Source organism: Myotis davidii, unplaced genomic scaffold, assembly GCF_000327345.1.
Source record: "Myotis davidii unplaced genomic scaffold, ASM32734v1 scaffold168, whole genome shotgun sequence".
Lineage (NCBI taxonomy): Eukaryota > Metazoa > Chordata > Mammalia > Chiroptera > Vespertilionidae > Myotis > Myotis davidii.
In genome coordinates, this window is record NW_006383016.1 from 11,329,988 (window position 1) to 11,342,634 (window position 12,647).

The 12,647-nt window shown below is 35.4% G+C and overlaps 1 protein-coding gene across 11 annotated transcripts in view; it reads left to right on the forward strand.

Moving 5' to 3' along the window:
• Positions 1–12,647, forward strand: part of ETV1 (ets variant 1) — an 83,440-nt gene that overhangs the window by 55,292 nt on the left and 15,501 nt on the right. For 9 of the 11 annotated variants that reach the window (XM_006779056.2, XM_015558195.1, XM_015558194.1 and 6 more), the window contains one exon: positions 11,609–11,677. The exons of the other annotated variants lie outside the window; for them this stretch is intronic. In XM_006779056.2, the coding sequence (XP_006779119.1) occupies positions 11,609–11,677 (69 nt within the window). The remainder of the gene's footprint in view (positions 1–11,608; positions 11,678–12,647) is intronic. 11 annotated transcript variants of the gene reach the window in all.

Consider the following 12,647-nt stretch of genomic DNA (forward strand, 5'->3'; position numbering starts at 1 on the left):
GTAGGGAAAAGTTGACATATGTTTCCAGAAGAAAATGTTTTTTTGTATTTTTTTAAAGTGTGCTTTCTGAGACACTCCTGCTGGTACTGATGAGGTCTTCTTTCAATTTGAAAGCCTGTAACATTTATGTGCTGGCAAATGTTGTCAGCACGATTTTAGACTGGGAAATTGACACAAGTAGCTGTTTCATAGAATTATAAATATTTACACTCAAGAGCTCTTGGAGATCACCTCATTGAGATTCCTTCGCCACGTCCCAGTTGAACCTGTCATCTGTCCAAGGCTCATCCGAGGTCACTGGTCAGTTACACAGATGATTTCTGAAGCAGCCAAAATTAGAACTAAGGTTTTCTTCTTCTTAGTTCAGTGCACGTTCAACAGTGTATCTTTCTAGGTAATTGTGCAAAATAAACACTTCAATCCATAAGTAGCTACATATATCATTGATCCTTTTCTCCAATTTTTGGACTAAATACGTTTCTATGAGGTTTAAAAGCTCTACATTATTCAGGGAAATACAAGTGTTTGTGTTATGACCAGAGGTATGCTTTTTCTAATCTGGAGGTGTATATTTCACATTAGTAGTCCCCAAATTTATCCTGTTAGGTGTTCACTGATGTGAGATAAGAAAATATAGGACCTCAGGTGATATTTAGGCTTAGAATACATTCTATTTCTTTCTTTTTTAAAAATCTGAACAAGAGGTGAGATTGTTAAGGAAGTGACTTTTCCCAGTAGTTCTTCTGGAAAAGTCTGAATTAATAATTGGAAGGAAAAGTGGCAAATTAATGGCATCCAGCTCTAAAATTATGTGATGAAATGAACTTTGAGTTTGTCTGAGCCTTCTATGGGACTTTATTCTTTAAGTTTGATAGCTTAAAATTTAAACTAAAGCAGTCATTTTCAAACATGTGTCAGCAAATCTATTTTTTCACCAGGAAGCTTAAGAGGGACTGCAGTATATAAAAGAAAAGGAAGAAATTTTTACAATTGGAAGAATAAGATGGGCCTTTCCTATCCTCCATTTTTAAATTAATGTATTCTTCACTACTGTATCCGGCACCCACATAGGCCCAAGCTGGCACTTTAGTCAGGAGAGTTACATAGCCGTGGCTTTCTAGAATGGCAAGAGAGAAACTTTTTGTAAGTGCCATTCTGTGTTTTGCTGTGTGTGTTGGTGGGTATCCAACTTAGGCATATAGTAGTGAGAGCCAGGAATTAATTTCTAATGTTGCTTCTTGTAAGCATTGCCTGGGATTCTCCGTATAGGGTTTATAATATGGTTTTAAAGTGAAAGTTTTAGGATGTGACCAGTGGATGACAGAGCAAGAAGAACATGATTATTCACATAGGAATTAGCCACACAGGAATATGAATAAGCAGTACTTTATGTGTTTGGGGATGATTTATTAGGGTCTCATGCAGCTGACTCAGCTTGCACAAAATTAAAACATACAACAAAATTCAGAAGGCTGAAATCACCCAGTAGTTAATCTCTAAACGGTTATGATAGTTAGTTACTATTACTATGTAATAGCTCAGAAATTCTGTCATCGGGGTATATTATGTTTAAAAATGATTTCTACTTATTAATTTATGAAGAGATATATCGTAGGTAAGTTATATATATTTTCTAATATATTTTCTTACATCCTTTCTGAACAATTGAGTTCTACGTGCATAATCAACCAAAATATTGTTCAAGAAGCATGAGGAATGCAGTGATTACAAAAGGCAACTGTTAAAAATGCTAATTAAACCCAGATGGAACAAAGGGAGTAGAAGGAGAGGCTACTGATATTTATTTTGAATGTGAGGTCTGTAATAACTAACAGCTTACACATTTCAAAATGGAAGGCCCCAATAATTGATCATTATAATTTAAAAAATATGAAATATTATGTTTGAAAACATTCTGCCTTATCATTTTTTACTACCTGTCTTCAAACCATCTTACAAAAGGAACCCCTAAAAGAATACTGAAGCTTTTCTTAAGCCTTGAGAAAAGAATGGCATTTGAGAATCACTAATCCAATATATGTTCACTCTTCAGTGGTCTTGCTCAGTTCCATATCTTCTCTGGATACTAGAGTCTCGGATTCCTTACCATTTCCCCACCTGGCTGGGTCAAACGTTTTACTTTTGAACAAAAGCAAAATATGATGGTAACTTTATGCTCTGCCATTTTATTTACCAGACATTAGAAATTGGAAGAAAAGGTTAAATTGCCATACACCATTGTAGACAATCCTTCACAGGTTTAAAACCAAAAACCCAGGCATTTTTTCATGTTTCTCTTCATTCCTTTTGCTGTGGGCATGGTAAAGATCCCACGAGAAACAGTGTACACAGAGATATACACTGGGATTTTTACTGCATCTGTTTTCCCATAAGGCTTCAGGTCACTGGAAGAGAAGTGTTTTCTTTCCTCTGTAGTCAAGGATCAAGTTACAGATGGCTGATAACACTTATTATATCACTCTCCACAAATCATTCCCATAATTGCTCAGAAATAGCATTTTTCCCTCCCCAAAACTCTAGATATTAGTAATTTCTAAGACAGTCATGGTGATGTTTCCGTGAACTGTGGCTCTTTGTGCCTGGTATATAGCACTCCCCAGTGCTCAGCCCTGGCCCCGTGTCATTAAATTACTGTTGCTTCAAGAAAGCCAAGTGGAAGATCGCTTGGGAATTTAAAGGAATTGATCCTTCAGGAAATGTTAACATCTTATCTATTTCTCTAACATCTAAAGATAATTTTCTTTTACTCAGCCAGTGATTCGTGGACTAGCAGATCACTTAATCTCTGATTTTTAGGTGCTTCAATTGTAAAAAGTGATAGTGATGTATTCCTAATTGATTTTATTATGGTAATAGAGGTCATGGATTGGCCTTACAATTTAACTTTTTCTTTTCTTTTTTTCTTGTTTGGCTTATCTCAGACGGGTTTTCCTTATTCTTTTTTTGAGTTAAAATAGCAAATATCCCCAAACAGTACTCTGGTCTACTATCTCAGTTTTTTTCTAAGAATACTTAAATATGCTCTAAATCTACAGTTACAGGAAGTGGCATTGGCTAGTGATTTGATTTGAGAATTGAGACTACGGTCTGGGTTTACTCTTTATGCATTAACACAGGTCAAATGGACAGGGACTGCATTTAAGTCAGGAATGGAAGGCTGAGGGCTGTCTTAAACCAATCACATCAGTTTTACCCATGACGGATTGATCCCTAGGGGCAGAGCCCTGTAAGCATTTCTCTTACATGAATGGGCTCTATAGAGCCTGGAGTTTCATTCATAAAATGGAGACTGAAAGGAAACACACACTCACTCACTCTCTTTCTCTGGAATGTTCATTTATACAGAGCTGAAGGGTGTAGTGTTCCATCAGCTGCTGCTTTTGCCAGTTGACTGGAAGTAATGATTAATGCTCATTGGCCCTGCCTGCATGTAACCCGACACTATTTATGGCCTTGCAGGGTTCCTAATGTATAGTGAATGAGAAGACAACATTCTCAAATCAGAAACATAAACAGGAACTGGTGGGTCTGAATTCCATTCAAATATGTCATTTCAGCCGCCCAGTGTTTGTCTAACTTGGATTTTACAGGCAGGAAAGGGGGAAGGGGGGCTAATCTGCTTGTGAGTTGTACTGGCTTGAAAAAAAGGGAATTAGAAGGGTGAAGGGAGTTTACTTTATAGTGTGAGAATTTTCGTTTCTTTTTAAAGAAAACGACGCGGATGCTTAGGCCCAGAACTGCTTATTGCTCATGGATCAAATGAGCATACAACTGTTTTTATATGTGCAAGTAAGATTTGAAATGAAATAAAACAGTTTAAGGGTGCATATTTGGATCTTTTCCTCCGTGTGTGTGTGTGTGTGTGTGTGTGTGTGTGTGTGTGTGTGTGTTGAATGTGAACAGGAGCGAAGAGATAAATATTCTTTATTTTTTAAAAGGATATATTTCAGGTTTAGAAAATTGTTATAGAATTTTCTACACTTAAACTATTTCTCTACTTGAGTTAACTACTTAATAGTTTAGAGAAAAAGGGAGACTTTATTTAATAACATACTTTAACCTTACATATGAAAAACTTAAACCTTTTTCAAGAAATTTTTGTGAAATAGATGATATTGTTTTTATCATGTGTTGTTTGCATGTATGTGAACTTTCCAGTTAAATGTTTCTAATTCTGGAAAATATACATATATAAAGAGAGAGACACATGTGAAAAACAAACAAAACAAAACCAAAAGACTGACAAGCATGTATTATTGTGATTTATTTACTATTCTCCTATTCTCTCAAATTTGGGAAAGTTTCTCTGAATGCTCCATTCAGCGGGCCGGCACCAGTATACTGCCTTATCCACATGTTCTTGTTATTCTTAGCATTAAAAAATAAAACCACCCACTTTGAATGACACTGGCAATATTATACTGGGCAATAACAGACTGGGCCTGCCGTCTGTTTACTGGGTCATAGTGGACATGTTTTGTTACCTCTTTTGTCCTCAGTGTCCTTATTTATGAAAAGGACCAAGTAATTCTCCTACTTCTCTGTTTCTGTAAGGATTAACTATGACTTAAATATGATTAAATATGTTTGTAAAGTTACTAATATAGTGTTAGGGATAGAGGCAATAATAAAGGGTTTCTGTTATGACTTATTTCGATTTCTAGAGATATCCTCAGACTTCTAGTCCTTAAATAAGATGCCATTCTTACATCTAATATTTACAAACACGTTTGGGGTGGGGGACTAAAGGAGATAAGGCAAAATAAGAGACATATTCTTAACGTAAGAACAATCATTGTGCAAGGCAAACAAAATCTTGTACTACTACTGAACTTCTTGCTGGTATTATTCATGTAGGAAGCAAGTAGAACATTGTGATGATCCAAGGAGAGATGGGAGTGAGAAGACAGAGCAATCCACGATATAGTTGTTTCAAATCATGTAGATTCTAGAAGGTGAACAATTTAGTATTAAAGCTCAACATTAAAACTTCCTTCTCTTTAATTTTTTTGGCAGCCTATTTTGGCAGCTCATGGCATCTTTCCTCAAATTTTATTTGAAACTCATGTTAATTCTCAGAGTACACCAATATCTAATAAATAGTCAGCATAACGGTTGTGCTTATGCTTCCTACCACTTCAACTTTATTTTTAACTCTAACTTAATAAAACCTTCACAAGTATGTCAGACTTGTAAAACTGTGAGCCTATTCGATCATATAAACTAATCTTACTTGAATCTGGTCATTATTTGGATAGGAACCCAGATCCTTACAAAAACGTGTGGTTTTGTAAATAAAATTCTACACTTATTTCACGTTAGGTAGTCTTGAAGTTTTAAAAGCATCTGAATTGCAGATGCATTCCTTTTTCTTTTCTTTTAGATTTTGCAAAAGCTATGCTAGGCTTACACAGACTATTGTAGTTCTCTTTCTGTCCTCTCGTCTATCAATGGTACAGTGTGTACATGTGAGCTGTGGTGGAAGTGATATCTCTCCAGATTTTACATATTTATATTCACAGTTACTGAAAATCCTAATGAGAACCATCTCATCTAAGTGTGAATGAGGTAATACTATACTCATCACTCTATTGAGATTCCAGCCCACTCCAACCTTTTGGCTTCTGCCCATGAGATAAACTATTATATTCACTTAATGCATTTGTGACTGACAACACATAGGCCTCAAAAAAATTGACTTTTTTGGTGTCACACCTGTTTTATTTCTCAAGCAAATCCAGACATATACTGGGCCTTATTTGTAGGGTTATTTCCTTTTAGTTGGATTTTTATAATAGAGGGATCCTATGGTATAGAAAATTACCTCCCATTAGCATCCTTTTCAGGAAACATCATAAAATAAAGTCCTCTTGATTAGCTACATGAAATGTACTCCCGTGGCAAGTAGAAATGCAGAGTAAAAGGATGCTGGCTATACCAGACTGTCTATGACTGCGTTTCATTGAAACTTATCTTCATAAAGTCATGCTATTTATGTACTCTGGAAAATCTTTGGATTTTGAATAGTGAGCTGTGAGGTTACCAGGAAATGAGAGAAACAAAACTGTGAAGTATAAAGTTTAACAAATAAAACTTCGGCACATTATGCCGTAATGCCCATCGTGAATGAGATTGGTATCATTAATTAGTTCTAGATGCAACTTAATATTTCTTGAGATAATAGATATGTTTTTGAAAAACTTGTTAAAGCTCCTATATATACATCAAAACACACACACACATACACACATGCACATACACCCATTTTTCACCAAGTACCCGATAATTTAGGTATATGTCAACACACACATTTTGCCTCTGGGCATTTAATGTGCGAAGTTTTCCTCCACCACCAATGTACAAAACACAAGTTTAGGTATTGATTTTGTCACCTCAAAGAGTTAGTCAAGTGTACACTCCATCTATTTTTGCTTTTCACACACATATGAAAGCAAAATCTCATTAAAATACGTTACACTTATTCCTGTTTTGCTGGAGGTTCTCATTCACTTTCACAGACTTACTCTTTTTTTAAAAAAAAAATTTATTTATTATTTATTTATTTACTTACTTACTTATTTAAAATTTTATTTTTCAGTTACAGTTTACAACAGACTTACTCTTAAGTTATCACACCAATTATTGCTACAAGAATGTAAGCAGAAATATCAAATGAAAGAAGTGCCCCCCCCACTTGTTCTGAGTTTACAATCTGGAGTATTTCCAGGTTTGTATAATAAGAAATTTCAACAGATTACAGGCATATCTCAGGTGGTTGTGACAAATATTTTCTCTCTGCTCTGGCCCGATTTGCTCCTAGAAACTTTAAGCAAACCATGCCCTGAAGGGAATCCTTCATTCTGAACTACTGGACAGCAAGTAAGCGAATCAGAACAGCACCTAACGATAATACGTGTGCAAGTTCAAAACTACACACTGTGGTCAAACACTTGGGGCAGCTTCCCAAAGCAGAATTATGGTTCACAAAACAGCCTTACAATGTAAGTCAAGAGACAGAGAAAACAACTTTTTTGTTTCATACCTGCTCATCTTAATTTAAAGAGAATTTTAACAAAGTCACTGCAGATGAAGAATAATCAAAATGGGCCATTTGGAGTGTTAGTTTACTATTCTTCTTGGTTTCCCCTCCACTGACGAGTACATTCAAATGACAGCAGTGTTTTTCTGCTTTGAATGTTTGCAGCATGTTAGATCAGCTTTCATCACCATGAACTCATCAGTGACAAATTACAGGCAATTTAGTTTCTGCAAGCTGATTTGGCCCAGTACTAATGCCATGTTGTAGAGCTCTTTGATACATAAGTTCCTAAGTAATAAAAAAAATCCTTTGTCTTAACTTAAATTTGCATAATTCAGTTTACATATTGAATTAAAATCTTTAAAACCAAAGTTACTTAGTACCTGATATCAAGAAGGTATTACTGTAAAAAGAATTCAAATGAGGTTCCTCCAGTTTTCAAATGTATTGGGAATTCTCACCTAAACCTTATAAATAATAAATTTATAGTGAACTTATAATCAATATATTTTAAATATCATAGGTTACTAGATAGACTTGTGAAGACTATTACAGAATAAGTACAGTAATAAGCAACAAACCAACTATTTCAATAGACATATGATTTAAGCATAGCAAATTCAGATATAAACTGTTTTGATACATAATTCTAGTTTCAGGTACTGTAGTTCACTCAGTTTACATACTTGTGAAGTTCACTTAAAAATCGATTATTTTATTAGTAATAAGTACTATATATTGATTCTTCACCTTTTGCAGTTATTGGGTGAAATGTTGCCCCAAACTTATGTCATATGATCTTCCCAACAACCCTTTGGTGATATCACTATTATTCCCAATTTACAGATGTAGAGGTTGAGAATTAGACATACTAAAGAACTAATAAAATGTCATACTACCCTGAAATGTCAGAACTAAGATTCAGAACCAGTTCTATTAGATGACAAGGTACATGTTTGTAATCACTGTGCTGTACTAATCTTAAAGTATAATCTATGGACAAGGACAGTGTAAAAATGCTGTCATCTTAACATTTGTACATAGCTTAAATGACAGCTCATTATTATTGCTGAATTTTGTAACTTTTATTTCATAGAAAAACACAAGTGAATGTATATGCAATGTCTCTCTTCCCTGCCACGAAACATTTGCCTTTGAAGTCACCACTTAGCTAGTTGAGATCTTAGATGAGCATTTAGCAGAAGTTAAAATGTAATGCCAAACTTCATTGGCTGGATTTTTTATTAGATAAGGTAGAAATGAAAGCAGCAGGCAATTTAATTAGCAGTAATTTTTCTGGGCAAGTCATTACTTTGATGAACTTCAGAGCAATGTTTATGGCTCCTAATTAACCATGTTAGTCATTTGATTGAATAATCACTTTGGAAATGTTTCTACAATTTGATTAGAGTCTGACCTACTCTGACAGTCATAAATTAACTGATATCACTTTAGGATAACATGACTTTAGTAACTTTAGGGGAATAAACTCCTCTTAGCTTTTTGAGGCTTCCCTGGACCATATAAAGAACACCGATTTTAAAGATAGATTGGATTTAAACAGTGCTAGACAAGTGTCTGAATTTTTTAAGAGCTAGATGCTAATTTTATTCACTCTAGGGTATAATAAATAGTATTAAGGACTGACAAAAACACAATTATATTCTCATATGAATTTTTTTTTTCTAAATTGCCATTCAGTGCTGTTTTCTTTCCCCCTTAGAAATTACATCACAAGTTGGGTCTTTTGAAATGTAACAGAGGGCCTGGCATTACCTTTATTATGTCATTAATTTATTACATTTTAAATCAGAATACTTTAAATATCAAAGATTAATAAATATTACAGAATAATAACAGCAGAATCAAGAAAGAAGCATGGAACAGATGTCCAACCTCAGAGGAAAGGCAGGGAGGAGGGAGTAAGAGATCAACCAAAGGACTTGTATGCATACATATGAGCATAACCCATGGACACAGACAGTAGAGGGGCGAGGGCACATGTGCTGGTGGGTGGGAACAGGTCAATGGGGAAAAAGAAGACATATATAATACATTAAACAATAAAGAATTTTTAAAAAAAATGAAAGCAGCCAATTCAGTAGAGAGTTGAGTATTATAAAATTTTCTATCAAATACTATCTTTGATGTGAAGTGTCTAGTTTTCAAGGATTATGCTTATTTTGTATTATTTTAGAGCACTTTCCTTCAACTTTGAATAGTAGTTTTCTTAGAAATGCTTGTGTTTTTCCTCTCTCACTTTTTTCCTCTGCTGGAGAGGAAAGCCTGCACTCAGTCACAAACTTATATGTAATAGAGTTTGCCTATATGTTTTCCTCTCGCTGCCTCCAGAGCCAGCCAGCTGTTTTAGCCGCCACACTCCAGCTGGGCAGTGTCGGTAAAAGTATTTTGTGGCCGGGTGTCAACACTGGTAGGACAAAATGCTTGCCTCCAAGCAGCTGCTGAGCTGACGGCAGAGTCTCTAACACCACCCCCTCCAGGCCCAGCTGCTTGGAGGGACGTTATACCTGGCAATAAATCAAAATAACATTAAAAATTACTAGTACGTTCAGGCTCCATTGGTTAAAAAGTTGGAATAAAGTGTATTGCTGAATTTGGCAACCCAAAAGATCAACTACATCGCCACCCTGTTAGAAATCCAATAGCAGGGAACAAGGTTAACTCTCTTTTGTAGGATCAGAATTGTATACCATGTAATACTTTATATAAAGAAGGCATGGTGTAATAAGATGTTTGATGAGGAGTTTCTTGCAGTTTTCAACTCCTACATACTTATATATGTTACTAGAGGCCCGATGCACGAAATTCGTGCAAGGGGCTCGGCCCCCCACCGCCATGGGGCTGCCTCTGCCTCGGCCCCCGCCACCACGACTTCGGGAGGCTGTCCAGTCTAATTAGCATATTACACTTTTATTATTATAGATTGCTACGATGGGTTGCCATTAAAATATATTTTACTGAGACCATATACAATAAACCTTTTTTTTCCTGTGGGGGGGGGGAATGCCTCGTATTTTGGTTGCCATTCATCACTACAACGATTTAAAAATAAATCAGATAGACTTTAAAAATGGAACATTCCAGGCCAACGATGACATTTGGGCCATGGAGTGCTACTTATTTATCACATGAAAGTCTATAGATGGATAGTTAAAAGGAGATGTGGTCCTTAGATTCCAATTCACTTAAATGTTCTTTATTACTTGTTAGGTGATGTGCCTACTGCAAGTGGTAGAAAAGAGGACATATTATTATATTAAATAGCACACTTGTGTGCATTTTCTAAATTTACTTTTGTATATGTTGTTTCAAAACACTTTAGTAATGCACACAGAAGATCGAATTAATTTGATCACATATATTTATACCTTCTTATAAAACTATATATATGTGTGTGTGTGTATATATATATATATATATATATATCATATATATACACATATATATGATATGCAATATTGGGCTCAGGTTTGTGGGAACTAAAACTTAAAAAATTTGGTGAATCTTCTTAAAGGAAAAGAAAATGAAACTGCATAGACAAACATTAGGTTCAGGGCTCAGGAGACATTTGAAAGTCCAGGGTCCTACAGTTTAAGCTTCACTGGTTTCACCTGAATCCCCCTCTGGTTATGTAAGGGAACTTCTATATTCAGAATCAGAGAACTTGGGACTGTAATAGAGTTTAGATAACATCTGACTCAACCCTTTATTTTACAGAAATACAAGCACAAAATGGTGTGTCTAAAGTATGTAGCTTAATTAGTAGTAAATGAAGGACTTGGAATTTTAATCTGTCTCATAATCCGCAGTTCTTTCCTTTTCTCCCTGTCTAAGCTACTTAACATATTAAATACACAGTATGATTCAAGTTTAACCATTAACCAAGTTTGGTGATGAGTTAACTTGGTCGCATAGTAAAGGCTTCACTCTTTGGGTAAGAATAGTGTTTGCTATGGAAGTTTTGGATGTCTGTTTTATGGCCTCATTGGTCTTGAATATGACCTGTGTGCTTAGCCAAATGAAAAGCCAGTCATGCTTTTATGTGGGGAGAAAAAATAGCAGTGACCCTAAAGGGATGGAGTAACTTTAGGAGATGTAGCAATTCCATCTTGTCATAGTAAGTTCTATCCAGTGTTCATGAAATAAGCTATGAATGAGTTTTTGTTGATTTTCGCTGTGACTGCCATGGGATATATACATTTATTCCATAAATAGCCTGACACTTATTTTAATTCACAGCACTCATTCAGGGACACCATCACATTCATGTGGGGACTTGCAGGTAGAGCCAGCCTTTAGCAAGATTAATGTGGATAAAACTCAGAATTCCCATATGTGTTCAAGGGAATTGGTTCAACATGCTTCTCCCATTTCTTGTGTGTGGCCGCCTGAAATGTTAACTGTGTTGACAAGCTCCCCTCATGGAGACTCGTGTCAATTCCTGTTACTTTCTTATCTGCACTGTGTCCACTGATAGCAGGTTTCAGCTCCAGCCTGCTCCCTGACCGATGTTGTTTCCTCTTTCAGAAGTGCCTAGCTGCCACTCCATTTATATGAGGCAAGAAGGCTTCCTGGCTCATCCCAGCAGAACAGAAGTTAAGTTTTCCATTTACTGAAATTCCTGGCAAATACCTGTCACAATCATCAGACATCCCAAGGGTGCAGTCACTTAATTAATCGTGATGTTTTACGGGGAAAATAACTGATGTTCCCTAAACCATTACTTTTCAACTTTATCTTTTTAAAGTAAAAGAACGATTTTCCAGGTCATGCTATCCTGCATTTGGTTGTTAACATGAGTCATGTGCACATAAGCAGCTGAAACGTGGATTTCTGTGTTCTTTTTTTGCCAACAACCACATCCTTTTTAAACAGAACATGTGCTTTATAGATCACCCCGCCTTGCTGCTCTCTACTGAAATGTATCTTCGAGGAATTTTCAGTTTTGCTTTACAGACCTAAGTTAATCTCTTAAAAATAAAATATGGTATTTACTTTTAAAAATCTGGGATTTTACATTTTTGGACAAGTTATTAAGAATAGAAATTCACATAAGAGGACTAGAGGTGGAGTTTTTATTGTGGATGTGTTTATGGTAACCATGGTGGAAAAGCGTTGATCTAAAGGACTTTGATATTGAAAGAAAGAATAAAAATGATTTTATCTGGATATCATTCACATTAAAATATTTATGGAAATAGGTGCATGGTTCTTGATGTGACAGTATATGTATTTTCAGTGACATGATGCAGGTGTATCCTGCTAGGTTTGGTCTAATATTGGTTGTTTAATATAAATTGTATTAGTAGAAGTAAATTCCTGTGTTTAGAAGATAGTTTAATGAGCTAATAAGTCCAAAATATTTGAGAACAAAAGTCCGCACAAATGCAATGAAATTATTGTTGCTCCTGTTGTTAATCTTATGTATCCACAATAGAGACTAATACATTTTGGAAATAAAACCATGACTATGTGAAATCTCTTTCTGGTGATTAAATATAACAATGAAATAAAGGTCCACAGTTAAGACTATTTGGAGGACAAAATGATTATGAAAAGCTATCAC